Raw genomic sequence first — 17,236 nt, 5'->3', positions numbered from 1 at the left:
GTGTAATTAATTCCAACAATTTAAAAAGCAGTGCAAGAATTCAAACCCCATTGAAGGGAGCAATCATCCTACCTAAACTTTTAGGATATGCTGCTTTAAGTGAATACAAACAGCTTTTCCTTTCATCAGAAAAAAGCCCCAACTTATCATCAAGTAGTATAATTGGGGCATTACAACAATTACTGATTCCTACACCATTACACACTGGAGGGCATTCCAGTTATCTTGATATATACTGCTCCTGGTAAATAAACTGGGAAGAGCTTGACATCAATTAGTCTTAAATCTGTAAGTGTTTTCACAGTTGCTTAGAGAGTGTGTTTTTCATGAGCTTTTACTTCCAAAATGGAAATCCTACAAGATTATTCCTCCAGTGTTGGAACATACCTCATGTTTAAAGCTGGAGAGAACCCTGGCATTTCCAAGATCAGCACTGGACAAGTAACACAAGATCTCCTGGATCTTCCTTCATGACAATCCTTTCTTCTTTGTCTGTTCAAGCTGCAATCCCAAATCTAACCTTAAGATTTCTTTTCTGCACACACAGGGCATGGTCTGTGGTCAGCCTTGTCCTGAGGGTCGTTATGGGAAGAACTGTTCCCAGGAGTGCCAGTGCCACAATGGAGGGACCTGTGACTCAGCCACAGGCCAATGCCACTGCAGCCCAGGTTACACAGGGGAAAGGTAAGGAAAACTCATTTTTGCCAGGCTGCTGAACCTGAAAGAGGCTCTGCTACAACAGGGAGAGTTAAGAACCTGGTAGAAAGAAGAGTGAAAGTATCTGTGATGGGATTAAAAGAGTAGATTTTGGTTATGAAATGTTTGCCACGTCTCTCAGCTGATGCTGGGTTGCAAGTTGAACATTTCTATGTGAAAGAGCCCTTCTGTGAAGGAACTGCTTGTTTTCAGTATTTTCCTGCTGTGGCCTGTGCTCTGGCAGTTCCCGTGGGTCTGCACTGGAGTGGGTTGCAGAATGGTGCAGTTTGGGCTGTGGTGAAGGGGTGAGGAGGGAATCTCGTGGTTTTGTGCAGATGTCTGGCAGTCATAGCAAGAAGGGAGGCTCATTCAATTCCTCTTCAAAATGAGCAAGCTGGAGAGTTGTCTCCTGAAATATTTAAATCAAATGAAATGAAACATTTATTTTCTGATTATTAAAAATCAGCTTTGGTAGATGGGAAAGAATATATTGAGACATCATTTTTGAAGGCAGTGGAAAGGGATGAAAGAACTGCTTTCTTGCATGTGTTTGAAACAGCACACAACTCAATTTTCTGAAGTCAGCAGCAGCTTGATCACTGGAGTTAGTCCAGGGGATCTGTGACAACAATTGTGGGTATTATAACCATATGCATTTCCCACACAAGTGTTCACAGGACATGGTTAGTGCTGTGCTAGACATAAGGGGAAAAAACCCCACCTCATGAAGAAGAGAAAGAGTTAGTCCAGAATCATTTGCATGCCAAAATTATATTTGTGTGTGTGAAAATACAGTGCAGAAGGTGGTAAAAGCATTTAAACACAGACAAGGCCACAGGGCAATCAAAGGAATATCCATATGCGTTTCTATTCACTGCACTACCCTGGAGTTTCTAAAAGTAATACATTTTTACTATTGTAATTGTAATCTGATTATCATCTGAAATGCCTTACTGTCTGCAGCATTTTGATCACTTTTGCATATCTGAACTCCCTCTTTTCCTGCCAAACAGGCTGTATTTGCAGTTCTCTTGTTTTCCAAGATACTCCAAGGGCAGGAATGGGTCAGTAGCAAGGTTGTAGACCAGGTTCTTATTTCATGTCAGTGAACTGGCAAGGGAGGGAACTGTTACAAGAAATGTGCGAGCAATGGCTGAGGTAGCACATACATACCAGCAGCGAGAAGATGGTTTTTAAAGTGCTAAGCTATTCTCCACTTCTGTTTGTGACTCCAGCAGTGTTTGTCTGAGATTTTGGTGTGGTGGTGACTCCTGGAAGTTGGTTATATATCAAGAAAAAGAGGACTTATAGAGCATGTAACAGTTTCTATGTGATCCGAGTTAAGACAAAGGAATCTAGTTTAAACTACCTTTATAAATCTTCTGCCTAAGACTTTTTGATTGATACCTGTCCTCACCACAAAACGGGAAAAGGGTCTTTCAGAAGCTGATGAAGATGCAGTTAAATAAAAAAAATATATATTGCAAGGTTAAATTTCATCTAATTTGGCTGGGATTCCTGATTGTCATTTGAAAAAAATTCTTTCACAGCTTTATTTGTTGAACTTCATTAGGAAATACTGAAACAGGGTTATTAGCTCTATTATTACACTATACTTGAGAAGAAAAAGAGATTTTATTGCTGACTTCAGTCAGGACAGAGTTACGAATGCCGTGAAAATTCTGGCTATCAGTATCAGACTGAGACGAATACTGCAGAAGCATGAAATAAACATGTATGCCCCTTCTACTTCAGTCAGAGGGCTCTGCTAAGTTCTGTTACATTTTACAGTGCCTTGTATCATGGTCTTTGAAATTCTCATGTAATAAACCACCGATCATATGAAAAACTAAACCAAAAAAAAAAAGCCAAGTGTATAAGAAAAATAGAAAAAGAACACCAAGGAAATTCTTTTACAAGACTGGAGAAATGAGCAAGTTATAACCTGATAAAACCATTAATACTGTGCTGTATTATAAGGTAATATTTTTGTACAGTCTGTAACTTGACAAAACTTAAAGGTACATAAATTGCAGAAGATGATACCACCTCTTAAGTTCACGGCACATCTAAGGACGTTAATGTCGGCATGTTCTGGCCCTAAAGCTTTGGGATTTAATTGTTTTGTCTTTTTATTTATGTCAGCATAATTCAGACTCTATAGGGTGCTTATACTGAAAAAAGTGGGCATTTTCCTTGACACATAAGCTATGAAATGTCATCCTTGGCTCTGAGGCATGAACCTGTTGAGTTGAGAGGTCTGCTCTCATAAATACAGTGAAATATTTTAAATGCACTGAGTGGTGGAGCCTTTAGTAATGCTGTAGTAGTACTGACATTTACAACAATTCAGCTGTAAAATACAGAGAAGATAAACCTGAAAACATCAAACTCATAAGACATCTCTGAATGAAATTGCTATCCAGAAATTGTTACTTAATGAGTTGCAAGTTTCAGAAACAGGGTACTGAACATTTTCTTGTAGTGAGGACTACAAGGCTGGACAGCTAAAGATAAGACTGATCTTTAGGTTAAATAATGTCATTCATATGAAAGACATGAAAGAATTAAGTCTGTTAACTAAATTGTCTATCTTCTTAAATCTCTATGAATGAAAAAGTTCCTTCACACTTCAGGTCTGACTTAAGAGGGTTTGGTTTTGTTCTGGTTCCTGAATGTGGAGTGCAGTGGTCTGTGTATGAATGTTATGTCCTGTGTTGCAGAGAAGGGAGGCCTTTCCCAAAGGAATTTGCAGAGCCAATGTTTTTGAGCCTGTCTAGCTTAGCACCAAAGGCAACCAGAGATGGGCCCTTTTAAATATGAAGTTATATAAAGTATTTGACCCATATAAGAGATTCCTTATAAACCATATTTCCCTTAAACCTCCAAAAGCTGTAGTTCATGGGAAACAAAACAAATTTTTGTTGTTTTTTTTTTTTCCCCCCCCACAGATGCCAAGATGAGTGTCCAGTGGGGACTTACGGAGTGCATTGCGCAGAGACCTGCAAGTGTGTGAATGGTGGGAACTGTTACCATATTAGTGGTGCCTGTCTCTGTGAACCAGGATACACTGGAGAGCACTGTGAAACAAGGCTTTGCCCTGAGGGAATTTATGGTCTCAAGTGTGATAAAAAGTGTCCTTGCCACATGCCCAATACCTGGAGGTAGGCTTTACACCCTTTAGCCTGCTGTCTTTTTCTACATAGAACATAGAAATCCTAATATAATCTGAAAATTAAAATTTCCTGAGTTTTCTAGTACTTTCATGCAAATTGAAGACTAAGCTAAAGACTTGTAATAGTATTTGGTATTCTCTCACCACATCAAAAAAAGAAAATATCAACCCAGAAGAGCTTCTGAATTTTAGTCTTTGCATGTATATTTGATCATAATATTCACGGCATTATTTGGTCTCTGAGCCATAAAATAAATATTAAGACAAAGTGTGACCTTTTTCTATATTTACCACCTCCATGAATGTATAGTGTTCTGAGTTGGGCTTGAGAAGCCTGGGCATTTCTCTCTCTCTCTCTTTCTCTCTCTCTCTCTCTCTCTGTATAAGAATTGCTGTAGGTGACTGTTTTAATACAAAGTTTCAGAGACCTACCAATTGTAAATCTGCATTTCAAAAATTCATTTATTGTCATTTTAGTGACTTTTCTACTAAGCAGGTAAAATCTGTCCTTGGAAATCGAATGAAAATAATTTCCCAATTAACTTACCTTTTGCTATTTCTCCTTATTTGGGCAGTAATGAGTCCTATTTTTTTGTGTTTCTTGTGTCTTTGTGGATTTCATAGTGTTTGAGCATAGTGTTATGAAAATGTAAAAAGCTTGGAGACAAAGTTTCAGCTGTGAGGGAGGAATGTCAGATGTCAGTTGAGGGGACCCAACATATTTATAGAACAATTCTGGACAGCTTTTTCTTGTTACAAAACAGTACTTCTGGTTAAATCCTATGGTCATTGTGCATTTGCTTACACTTCATTGTATTACTATTTAACAGTACCTTAGAGAAGGTTTGTGATCATAATCTAAATTTTTGCTGTTGAAAGTAACTGTGAAAGGAATTTACATAAACTATTGAGTGTCACATAGAATGTTGCTGTACATGGATATAAGATGCATTTTTCCTCACAGATAAAATAAAAAACTTTAGTCAGAAGTTAGCAGAGATGTTAAATCACTCAGGCACATACATGGAAACAGCTACTCAGGCCTCTGTGAAAAATTACTTTGTGGATTGTCAGAGTTGATCAACACACCTTTTGTTGACAAACTATGTGTCAACAAACTGAATTCCTTTCCCTTTCCATTCATATGCTTTTACAGTTTTGTACTTGTGCTCTGTTTTTCCCATTTAGGTGAAATATCTAAAAAAAAATACAGAGCTGTTTTGATGTAAAATCAAGCAATAATTATTTGGGCAACGTGTTCAAGAATAAATGGCTCCCTAGTGCTGACCCATCTAGCTTTCAAATTATGCCAGTAGACCAAATGCTACTGTATTATGAGTTATGGTTAAGCTGCTTTCCTGAAAATTTGTCTGCAGACTGTTGTGGCAGCCTTGTTTGACAGGAATGCATTGCACTGTATAGCATTTCTAGTGTTACAGGGATTACTTCTGATTCATGTTCAACACAGCTGTTCGTTCATTTATACCACTGGAAGGCAGTTTGTGGTCGAATCAGATCACAAATGTTCACAAGTAAACTGCAGCATACGTCTGGTCTTTTTTTGAAATTTTTCCCCCCTGTGTGGCAAATCCAAAGCCACTTAACAGCCCTGAAGGTGCACAAGAGCATAGTGATGTCTGAGAAAAACAAATATTTTCATTACTTCACAAGTGTATTTTACATATGTAAGTTCCTTCCCCTGGGTCAGGAAGTGACTAAAACCATCAAATAATAGGAATAAAAGGGCATCTGGGTAATGGTATAGAAGCCAGAGCTCCCTGGGGGCACTTGAGGCTTTTCAGATTCTTTTTAGAAGCCAGTTGTATCTGGTTGTCTTCATCTCTCAGTCAGGGAGGAGACAACTCTTTAATCACATCAGGGAATATTCTCAACTCTTTCTTGCCTACCACAAGTACTACTTGGTCTGGCTGCAGCCAAAGGATCTTCATAGCACTAATCCATTTAGCAGCAATGTAGTAACCAGTAATCCCAAGGCACAAAAAAGGGATAGAATTACTCCTGCAAATACCCTTTGTGTGTCTGTAGGTCTATGATTCTGTTCTAAGGGCCTTGAATAAAGGTTTTTTCATCTGGGTCTGATCACTAGTTTAGATATCCTCAAAGAGGAGCTGTTATTAAAGTCTTAGAGCTGTTATTAATATTCATAGATATGGAAATGAATTAAGGATTAATTAAAAAAGTATGCTTAGCTCTAAAAAATATTGCTGTAAAATATGTGGATGTAAGTTCCAGCATGTATGTGTCTAGCCATCTTCTTCATATGCTTGTTCATGTACAGATACAAAAACATTATAGTACATCGTAGTTCAAAATCGTATACATTTTTCATTACTGTTTTATGACTGAAAAAAATTGCATCAAAGCAGCTTTGCCAGTAATTCGTAATTTGCATTTTGGGTTGCCTAGGCTTATAGGAATTTTGCTGCTGCAATTGGTTGGTGGCAGCTCCTGGGTATGGAAGGCAAACCCATCCTTCCTCTTAGTTATATCATCAGCCTTCGTTAAACACTTTGTAAAGCATTAAAAATAGCTATACTTGAGAGATTTTAATCTGATTGAGGGGCCCAGAGGACAGAAACAGATGACCCTCTTGTGCAAGGAGATTTTTCACAAATACTCTTCACTATTGCATGTTTTGAAAGGACTGGAGCCTGTCTGTATGTCAACATTTTCACTTTGTTTTGTACAGGAATGCTCTTCTAGCATAAACCACTTTTAGGCTGGCTTTTGTCATGCCTTCACTCAAGCAAAACCTAAGGATCATTCAGGAAGTGTAAAAAAGGCAGAGTGTAGCAGCATATTTGTCTAGAATGTTTACAAAGGATATTGGTTACACCTGTGATACAGCATTTGCCCTGGTTTTAGATTGATCTCCAAGTAAATTTGAGATATGCCTGTTTTTTTTGTTTTGTGTTTTTTCTTGTAAGCTCTTTCTGGTAATCTCCCACCACTGCTTCACACCTGCAGAGTGGGGTCATTCTGTATCATCAGCTAAACAGGCACAGTTTAGCCTGTAATTAGGATTTATTCATGACATGAGCACTTATTGGGTTTATTGGTCTCATGCTTTTCTGACATACATATGTAGAGTTGATTGCATTTTTATAGTGTGATACATGCTTAGTTCATGTAGTTTGGTTGTGTTCTTAAAGTAAAGATTAGGGCATTTTAATTTTGCATTTTTCCAATGGACTTGTATTTACAGGTACAAGAGCTTTTGGAAATTTTATATTGCATAAGGTACTGAAGAATTTGGTGAATATTGTAATAGTGAAACACCTATATAAATGATATGAAAATCACTAAGTTCATTTGAGTCCTTCAAATATATAATATCAACTACCCACAAGTATTTTTTTTGTCTCTGTACAGAGTAGGGTTGCATTTCCAGAAGATGTGAATGAAAGACCAGGAATAAAAGTGGATAAACTGGCAACATCTCTTTATTTCCCTATCTTAATATTTAAATCTTATTGCCAATTAAGCTAACTGCACAAGAACCCATCAAAAAGCTTCAGAAGTGGTTCAGTTTCCTACATCTAATTACAAATTAGGGAGTACTAATTTCAGTGTCAATCAATACATGTGCAAGTAGGCCTTGGTAACACTCAGTAGGGGGCTCAGAATATCAATGCCTCTGCTTCATACTCAGTGCTTCCACGTGTGTGTGGTCTCTCCATCCCCTGAGAGGAAAATAACCCAACAACAAACACCACTTCCATCTCAGAATATTATATGATTCTGTGAACACTGGGCTTTATGTCTTAAAATGACAATAATGCTAAAGTAATGTTATAAATATAGTCTAATTCATGTCCTGGTGACTATTCAGTTGTGGATTGAAAATTTTTTTCATTTTCCCTGCTCTATATTCTTCCACTGATAAGAAACATGGAAATTGGGGGCCCACAGAAAGTTAGGAATAGGAGATGTTAGATTATCTTGCTACAACTTCTGTGTCTTCAACAGTTCAGCATGTATTTTATATATGAATAGTTCCATTTCAACTTATTTCATGGCAGGTATGCTTATAATTGAACAAATAATCAGGACTGTTGAGTATGAACAGCATGAATTTTGAACCATTTCTTCATTTGTCATTTATCTGAAAGGACCTTTCCTTTCAATTTAATGTAAAGCAGCTTAATACTGTTAAAGGTATTTTAATATCTCCAGGACCTCCAAGTTTTTATGGTGTTATGGAGTATGAAGTAATATATAGAAAGCAGAATGCATGATGACATTCCAACCTTTATAATTCATGCTTTCCTTGATTAGCGATGTTGTCAGCTGGTTGTTTTCAGCAATATTAAACTCTTATTTTTACAAGAGCAATCCTCAAATCCAAGAGCAATTGCAGCTAATATTGTTATTCTGCAACTTTTTCAAAGACTGTTCTTGCTATGTTGTAGCACTTAAAAGTGCAGTAGGTATGTCTTCAAACTTGCAAATGGTCAGAAAAATACTCAGTTTCAAATGCACCTCCACGCACAAGGAGTCAGCAAGTCTTGCAAAATCAGGCTCTTGTCATGGATCATTTAATTTGTCTGGAGGAAGGCACTTCTTTTTTTTTTTTTTTCCAGCATACTTAAAGAAACTTCAATCAGTAGCAGACAAATATCTTGAAACAATCTTCCCATTGTAAATATAATGGATTTGAATAAGGCATTTCCTTTGGTGAGAGTTAAGCAAATGCTTTTTCTGCCAGAGCGCTACAGAGCACCCCATTGTGCCCACTCTTCCAGCATATATATCTTTGCACAGCTGATGATGTCCATTTGTTATGAGGCAACAGCTGCCTGACTGGCCCTTCAATGAAACTGCTGTTCCAGGTAGAGACAGCTGGTCTGCCACCAGGTATGGCCAAGAGAGGGGAGACACTCTCCAAAAGGTCATTGCTCTGATAGTATAGCTGACTTCTGCCCAGTTGTCCTCTTCCAACCTACAGTTTAAAGAAAAGAGCATTCTTGCTGCTCATGGGGTGCTGAGTTACTATTTTGTGTTGGATGTGCTGCTTTTCCGAGTGTCATATTTCTCAGACAATACACTGCTGAGTTTGTGCAGTGTTATGAAAATGATCTTGATAGTGTGGAAACCTAATAAATTGTTTGGAATTTAATGGTTTCATCACCTTAATATTCATAACTGTGGATATCTGCTTTATGGTAAAAACTGTGTTTCAGAGAGGTTTCTTTTCAAATAGATGTAGAAAAAAGATATGTCTTACTTTCTTCCCATGTCCTCCCAATGTCTGTATGTTCCTTCCCATGTCTGTATGTTGTATGATATTTCTTAATTGTCATGCATTTATATATAAATACACAGAACCTTTCCTTGTGATTTGTGAGGTAAACCTCTGTGCAGAGCATGGCAAGATCCTTTATGCAACTTCCCTATAACAGCGTTTTGTCCTCTGGAAAGAAAACAATATTTATGTCACGGTTAGTCCCAAACTATTTAACCTCTCATCTCACCCTGGCAGCTGTCACCCCATGTCTGGGGAATGCTCCTGCAAGCCTGGCTGGTCTGGGCTCTACTGCAATGAGACATGTTCCCCGGGATTCTACGGCGAGTCGTGTCAGCAGATCTGCAGCTGCCAAAATGGTGCTGACTGCGACAGTGTGACTGGGAAATGCACCTGTGCCCCTGGATTTAAGGTAAATGTCTCACTTTCACTCCCCATTTTCAACTCCACTGCCTTTGGTTAAGTGACAAATTCTTCAAGAGGCCAGTGTGTCCTTTCTCCACCACAGTAAAACAGAAGTAAGGATATTTAGGTACTACTGTATGTGTTGTAAGACCTTGAAAAGGCAAAATTTCGGATTGATTTTGAGTACTGAAATGAAGTCATTTTTAGAAAGTGATGTTAGTTGTTTTATAGGATGTTGATAAGAGGGTGTGGTGTTGAGGTGTAAATAAGGAGAGGAATGATAGTTTCAGTCATTATCTTGTAGCACCAATTCCTCATGCTCCATCCACAGAAACTCTGGACAAAAACATTGGTTTTTATAGTTCAGCACAGATTATTCTTCAGCTTTTATGCACATTTGCTGTTACCTGTGCCTTGGATGCTATTCTAACATAGAAAACATTTTACAGTAATAACTGAAAACTTCAGCCAGATTAGTTCTTAAAAACTAATTATTTTCAATTAAACTGCTATCTTACTGTGTTTTGGTTTCATAAAGAAATGAAACTTCTTTATCACTGTCCATTGATCTAACCAAGTAATGTTACCTATAGGACTGAACTCTCACAACAAATCATAGAAAAATAATGCTTACTTAAAAAGGCTTGAAAAGCATGAAGGGCTCCCTGCCCCTTAAATTCAGGATAACTTGGTGACAGCTTCGGACATGCTTGGGTTGTATGTTTTCTGGCTTTTGTAGCACTTCTATCAGTCTAGATCCTTTATTAGTTGTGTGGTCTGAGCCCCCTCAAATAGTTTTTAGACTCTTATTTTTTTTATAATTCAGGGTGCTTCTTGTGGTAGTCCTTGTCTTCCGGGAACATATGGAGTAAACTGTTCGTCCATGTGCAACTGCAAAAATGAAGCCATCTGCTCACCAGTAGATGGTTCTTGTGCCTGCAAAGCAGGTAAGTGTCTCCTCAGATTAATCTTCCTTTTCTATAATCATAACATTAAATTGAATTTTTGAAGTAGAGAAGAGGAAACTTGATAAAAAGCAGACCACCCTGAAGGCCTAAGCACTAGATACTTTATGCTTCTGCTGCTCTGGGAGGGAAAACCAAGGAAAACATCTTCTGAGAGAAGCACTGTGGTCTGCTAGAAGGACTATGAGTGGGCCATTTATCTGATGTCAGCCTTCCTAACCAAAGTCATATGGAATCATAGAATCATAGAATGACTTGGGTTGGAAGGGACCTGAAAGAGTACATCTCTCGTTCACTTCTGCTGTGAGGAAGAATTTAAAGTCCAGTGTCCCTCAGCTGTGATATTGGATTGCTGAGAAGAGAGGGCAGGCTTTTGAATGCACCGAAGCAAATCCCATGCCCAGTAAACGTTTTAGACCCCTCCTGTCTAAAAATGTTTTTCTAAAAACAGATGAAGTTTGAGAGTGGAGAAGTGTGAGAGTTACCTTGACAAATAGCCACTAAATTTGTCAGGGACTAACACTATTAAATCTATCATGCAGCAAATGTAGAGCATCTACTCTTGCCACAGACAGTGGAGCTAATTTAACCCTAATTTAATTTAAAGCAGCTACTGCAAAACAGGTCATGAGGAGAAAAAACATTCCTTTAGAGATGTAATCCTGTCTTCTTGTGCATCATGCAGTTTTAGTCACAGTATGGTGAAAAAGGACAGCAAAAGTGAAATTAAACTAAACCTTGATACTTGTCATGTAAACAAAAGAAATTTATAAATCTTGGAAAGACATTTGAGAGAAAGTGTCTCAGTTTTCTAGCTGGTATAGTGTAACATTTTTTCCTGAAGTGACCCCTAAATTTGAAGTTATCAATGAAGCACAAAGCAGCCTGTTTTCAGTGCATGTGTTTTGCATAGCCTATTGATTAGGCTCAGTGCAGAATAATTTTTCCCTTCACTTACTGTAAACAATACAAAACTAGAAACTTGGCCTGTGTGACTGTAGCTCATAACATATGACTGCCTCACACTGTTTCTCTTGTATCCAATGGATGATCACATTTTAAAAAATCTATTCACATTTCATCTAGTGTGCAGTCTGTGAATTGTTGCTATCAGGCATAATCAATGGTGACTCCTGCATTTTAGACCCTTTTTTCATCACATTTTTTTTTGTATTTGGAGAGAAGTACAGAAATCATCTGAAAGGACTTCTATGTATCTTGGAGAAATCCAATTTATGCAGTTCTTTTATGGTTTGTCTTTATTTAAGATTTCTGTTAAAACCATATCGCAGAACTCTCTGTATTGAACGCTTGTGGCACAATTATGAAAGCGGCAGCTTAAGTCTGGGGGAAATATTCCTAATTATGTTCAGGCTATTCTCAGTGTAGTTTAGTGTTTCTCAGTGAAATTTCAAGGTGTCTTTATCTCTATTCCAGATCTTCCATCAATTGCTTTTGTATGTTGGCACCCATCTGCAAACATATGCTGTGCACAGATGTTACAAGGTGCCCTTGAACACCTTTGTCCAAACCTGGACAAGTCCTGAGCCAAAACTGCTGATACCACCTTGTAGTGAATGTTATCACAGTACTGCCCATCTCAGAGAGATGCCCCATGGCAGGCAGAGGGAAACATTCTGAGAGGAAAGGGGGAAAACCTGAATAATTTGTGACTATAATTCTTTTTTTTTGGCAGGTTGGCATGGTGTAGATTGCTCAGTAAACTGTCCCAGTGGTACGTGGGGACTTGGCTGTAACTTAACCTGCCAGTGTCTTAATGGAGGGGCTTGCAATGCTCTGGATGGAACTTGTACCTGTGCCCCGGGCTGGAGAGGTGAAAAATGTGAACTCCCTTGCCAGGTAGTTAAATAATATCACCGAATTTTGCCCTGTAGGATAACTTTGGGTAGGGTAGACCTTCTATCATTCTTTAGGGGTATGTCCCTAGGAAGCACATATGACTGCGTGCGGGATCAGGGACATGCACCAACAATTCTTCTGGAAGAGCCATGCTGCACAATACACCAAAGAACACAAAAAAATGGCCACACAAAATGAAGTTGCATTGATGAACACCTTTTCTGCTTTCAACACTTTAAAATCAGAACCCAAACTTTTCACTAACTCCTTTGGAATTGGTTGAAAAATTTTTCCCTCTATCAGCATCAAATGCTATCAAATTGCTTCTGTTCAACTAGTTTAAGTAAAAATTACAAGACAAAAGAAAAAAAATATATTCCACGTCAAATAACATATTTCTAATTACATTTTCTTATGTCTATGTTACAGTATGAATAAAGAACTTTGATTGCCTCTCAGTCAGACATGAGAATCTACTTTTACTACCCAGTTCCATGACAGGTGCCTTTCTACTGGGGCTCTCGTTTCTACTCTCTCCCAGACTCTGAGATATTAGAAATATCTGCAATATTAGAAATCATTGTGAGAACAAAGGCAAACTCCTTATCACTTCTGTTCCACTTCGTAGTTTGGGGAAGCCATGAAAATGTATAATTTCAAAAAATTTTAAATAGTAAAAATCAAAATGCATTGGTTTTACTGTATAACTGTTTGATTTCAATTACATTTCATGCACTCAAAAAAAAAAAAAATTATGAAAAAGGAGGTTTTCCCGAGTCAATTCTTTTTAATGATGGACTTCAGTTTTCCAGAAAATTTTTAACAAAATTAATTTTTAAAATAAACTTCTCTCTGCTCTCCTTTTCTCCTCCCTTGTCATTTGCTCACTTTTGCAGTACTATCTGCACAGCAGGTTGTTGGTTTAGTACAATTGTAAAGGAGCCACATGAACTGAACACACACCTTGTTAATTCCCTCTCATATCACATTGAAGCTTCTTTCAGTTTGGACGAGCTCTGCTGAGCAATAACATGATGGGAATAGCTGAAATAGAGTGTAAGATGGAAACCACACCTCTGTCTTGAATGAAAATTTGTGCCCTCAGAAGTGATTTTTGGGGCTTTGCTTTTGGTTTTAAGATGAAGCATAGCACACACTGATGCAGTGAGTAAAGTGGAAAACAAAATTGAATATATTCTGGAAAACTCATTAGAATACCACCTGTGCACATTCAGCAGTGTTTCCAACAATGCATCTCCATCAAAAGACTTAATTTTTCCCTTTTCTAAAACAGCTTTGTTTATCACTTCGTGTCTGATTCTGAAGGATGATATCTCCCAAGCTGCATTAGCTCTTCTAAAACTGACATTTAAAAAAGACAGATTGTTTCATAGCAGTCGCATTACTATGCCAAAGTTAGTCAAATAATGCTTAAAAGCATTTCTATATCAGATAATTTAGCATGCCCCTCTATCTGTGTCAAACAATGTCCATAAGCATTTACACATTTCAAGTGCATATTCTGCTTCAAAATTCCAAAGCAGGAGAATAAAGAGAAAACTAATTCAAATAAATCCACTGTTGTCTGAAATGTTTTTCTTATCAGAGCAGAGACATTATTTAAATCAATGAATTTAAATTTGTTTAAATAACTTCAGAAAATTAATTTTACTCCCCAGATAGTTACTCAAGATATCACTGAAGTTTGGACTTCAGTCCAAGTACATAGCAGGCTAAATATACTGCTTTTCAACAACATATTTGAGGATTTCCTTTCGTTCCAAATCTGATTATATGCAAAGGAAATGTGTAATCTTTTCTTTTTCTGTATATAAAAATGTACTGTTGAGATGAGCAAAAGGCTCCTTACGCTGAAGTAACATAAGATTTTGTTCAACTTTAGACTTGAAAGACTGGGAATTGAACAGCTGAATCCTGTAGTACTTAGTTGAAACATATGCATGAACATCAAAGAACAGCAGAGGAATTTTGTTATAGATTTTATTCAGATTTTAATGTGGCTGAAACCAACTTTTAGCCTTGAATTTAAATGATTCATTTTTAAACCTGACATGTTTCTTTTCCTTTTTTGCCTTTGCTATGGGTAACCCTGAAGCATCACCATAAATTATACTGGCTTTTTTCCATGTTTTTTTAATTTGGTTTTGACACTTTTTCTTCAAGATCAATTTACTGTTGTACTTTGACTTTGTTTTGAGAATGCAGTATTAAAGATTCTGCTCCTCAGTTTCTCAGATTGATTTTGTATTAAATTACCCACAAATGCGTGTGCCAGCTTCTACAGAAGAAGCAGAAAAGGCAAATTCAAATGTTTAGATGTAGTCCCTTGAAAATCAGCTGTGCTTTTGACACAGCAGAATGCACCAAAAGGGGTGTTCAGCTTGTAACTTTAATCTCTCTTATTGGTTCAAAAAATGCCCCACAACCAGAGTATCTCTTTTTAGTGTAGTATATCTTGTAGTGCAGAAAGATTTTTAATCAAAAGAAAGTGATACAGTTTGCATTATTTATGCAATGAACCTTACACTAAATATATATTGTAATATAAGGTTTTACTACTCTTTATTAAAATAATTGTGCCTTTATCTGGTATCCTTTTTGACCAATAGGTAGAGAGCTCAGGGTCTGAGGCAGAAAGGAGACTGAATTGCTTTAGTCTGGGATTTTTGAAGAGAGTATCATTCATTCTTTATCTTCCCCTCTTAAATGAAAGAACAAAAATGTAGGGTGCTAAAATGTTCCAAAAAGCCAGAAGCATTTTATATTTACAGATTCAGGAGAGATCTGTTGTTGCTTTTCGAGGCAGGACTGACCAGAAATTTCTGGGTTGTTCTTTTTCTGTTGTCACAGGACGGCACATATGGCATAGATTGTGCTGAGCGCTGCGACTGCAGCCACGCAGATGGGTGTCACCCCACCACCGGGTACTGTCGCTGCCTCCCGGGATGGTCAGGTACAAAACACACCCCTGAGGACAAGGAGAGTTTCCACTCTGGTGGAACTTGGTCTTCTCTGTGGGTTTGGGGGTAAAGGAGGAGTATGTGGGATTGGGAGGGAAAAAGGGACAGTTCTGTGTCTGCTGTGTCCCTCCTGTGATTCACACATGTGGAAATTTTGTTGGGTGTGGGATCCACAGAAAACTGAGAATAGAAAGGGAAATCTTAAAACTTGGGCGCCTCCACAGTGTGATTCGTTATGAAAGTGGCAAATAACTGTAAATATTCCAGGTTGTGCTTTGAGCTTTGGGGTAAAGCATCACATCCAGCTTTCAGTCAGCCAAAAAGAGGATAAATACTGCAGAAACCATGTTGCCATTTCAGTTCCTGAAACTTTGAAAACATGAAGTTTTCTCCGCACATATTTTGTTCTGTATGAATATTTTCTCATTAAGTTTTTTAGCATTGTGGTTTTAAGAACCATCTATATCTAGTTATTCCCTGTAATTTATATTTGAAACGGTTGTTGCACTCTCTTGTTTGTGGAAAGCAAGATTTTTTGAAAACATGATGAGACTGTGGAGGAGGGCATGTATCATGAAATGTTTGCTTTATCCCTAGGAGGTAGTTTTAGTTCTCAAATGGATTTCTAAGCTCTAAGGTTGGGAAAACTCTGTGATCTTCAGTAGGGCTTAATTGACACTATAAACTTGCCCTTGTTGAAATGTTCTAGACTTGGTGTCTCACTATGATGCTGTGGTGTTGCAGGGGTCAGGTTTCATGTCCCCTGTTTGTATGTCCTCTTTCCATTTTATAATGAGGAGTCAGCATGAAAAACACACCTTAAATGAACAAAGTATGTGAGTGCTGTGAAAAGAGAGGATTTTTATTTATTTATTTGTGTTTTCAGATATATACTAATATTATTTAGTGTCCACTGTTTTAATATTTTTCCTAATTGACTTGCAGGTTCATCATATAATTGTTTTCTTTTTTCTCTGGTGCTTTCAGACAAAGTAGGTGGAGGTGAGCTTATGATTTCCTCAGATAGATACAGTCTTAGTTACTGGGTTTTTTTCCAAACTTTGATTTTTATACTCTTTTTTTCCTAGCTCTGTAGATGGATCCCAAGCATCTTGTTTGAAGTGCATGTCTACAGTTCAGGTTGATTAGTTGTAGCTGATTACAGCTCGCCTGCCGTTTTTTCTACTTTCTGTTCAGATGAACGTGACTTTTGTGATTACTGGAGGTGGGAAGTGGAAATCAGTAGGGGATATAGGCATGGGCAGGAAGGGTTCCTGCTTTGCTTTGGAAGACCAAACCCATCTATCATTTGTGCATTTTTTTCTGTATATTGGTTCTTTGAGAAGGTCTCTCTCACCATTGTGTCTCACCTTTTCAACAAGAGAGACTTTCAGAGCCAGCACTCACCTCACTAAGACAAGACTTTGTTGGTTTTATTTTCTTCCCACAAGCTCCAGTGTGACTTAACATCTGCTACTCAGACATCTCAGGGAAATAACTACCACAGGAGTGCAAAAAATAGTACAAGTTAACTGAGTGAATTATGAAAAAATACTGTTAGCCTTATGCCATCTGTTGCTATTTTGTGTGACACTACATTGTGTTTATTTTGTTGTGATGGTAATGTCCTTACTTTCATGTAGTTTCAGGTAATTGTGTGTGCGTTTGGACACATTTCTGCAAACTTACATTTGAATCTGCTCAAAATATGATTTCATAAATTAGTAAAGGTATTAAAGAATACCCACAGTAAAAACATTTTGATGATCTTGATCATGGTTTAGGCTGTTAAAGCTGTTCATGAGTTGCAGATGTGCAGCTTAAAGTAAATCCTGTGAGTTTTTAAAATGGAGAGAAATCATCAGAGACAATAGGTATGTAATGAAAG

General features: G+C 37.6%; 1 protein-coding gene across 1 annotated transcript in view; it reads left to right on the top strand.

Annotated features, from left to right (window-relative positions):
* MEGF10 (multiple EGF like domains 10) overlaps positions 1-17,236 on the top strand; it is an 87,093-nt gene that overhangs the window by 41,153 nt on the left and 28,704 nt on the right. Inside the window, exons 8-13 of the mRNA XM_051773541.1 lie at positions 548-684; positions 3,648-3,860; positions 9,375-9,549; positions 10,369-10,489; positions 12,204-12,367; positions 15,239-15,341. Coding sequence (XP_051629501.1) covers positions 548-684; positions 3,648-3,860; positions 9,375-9,549; positions 10,369-10,489; positions 12,204-12,367; positions 15,239-15,341 — 913 coding nt within the window. The remainder of the gene's footprint in view (positions 1-547; positions 685-3,647; positions 3,861-9,374; positions 9,550-10,368; positions 10,490-12,203; positions 12,368-15,238; positions 15,342-17,236) is intronic.

Source organism: Manacus candei, unplaced genomic scaffold (genome assembly GCF_025592945.1).
Source record: "Manacus candei isolate 608988 ecotype Guabito, Panama unplaced genomic scaffold, ASM2559294v1 h1tg000171l, whole genome shotgun sequence".
Lineage (NCBI taxonomy): Eukaryota > Metazoa > Chordata > Aves > Passeriformes > Pipridae > Manacus > Manacus candei.
This window is presented reverse-complemented; position numbering and strand designations above follow the sequence as displayed.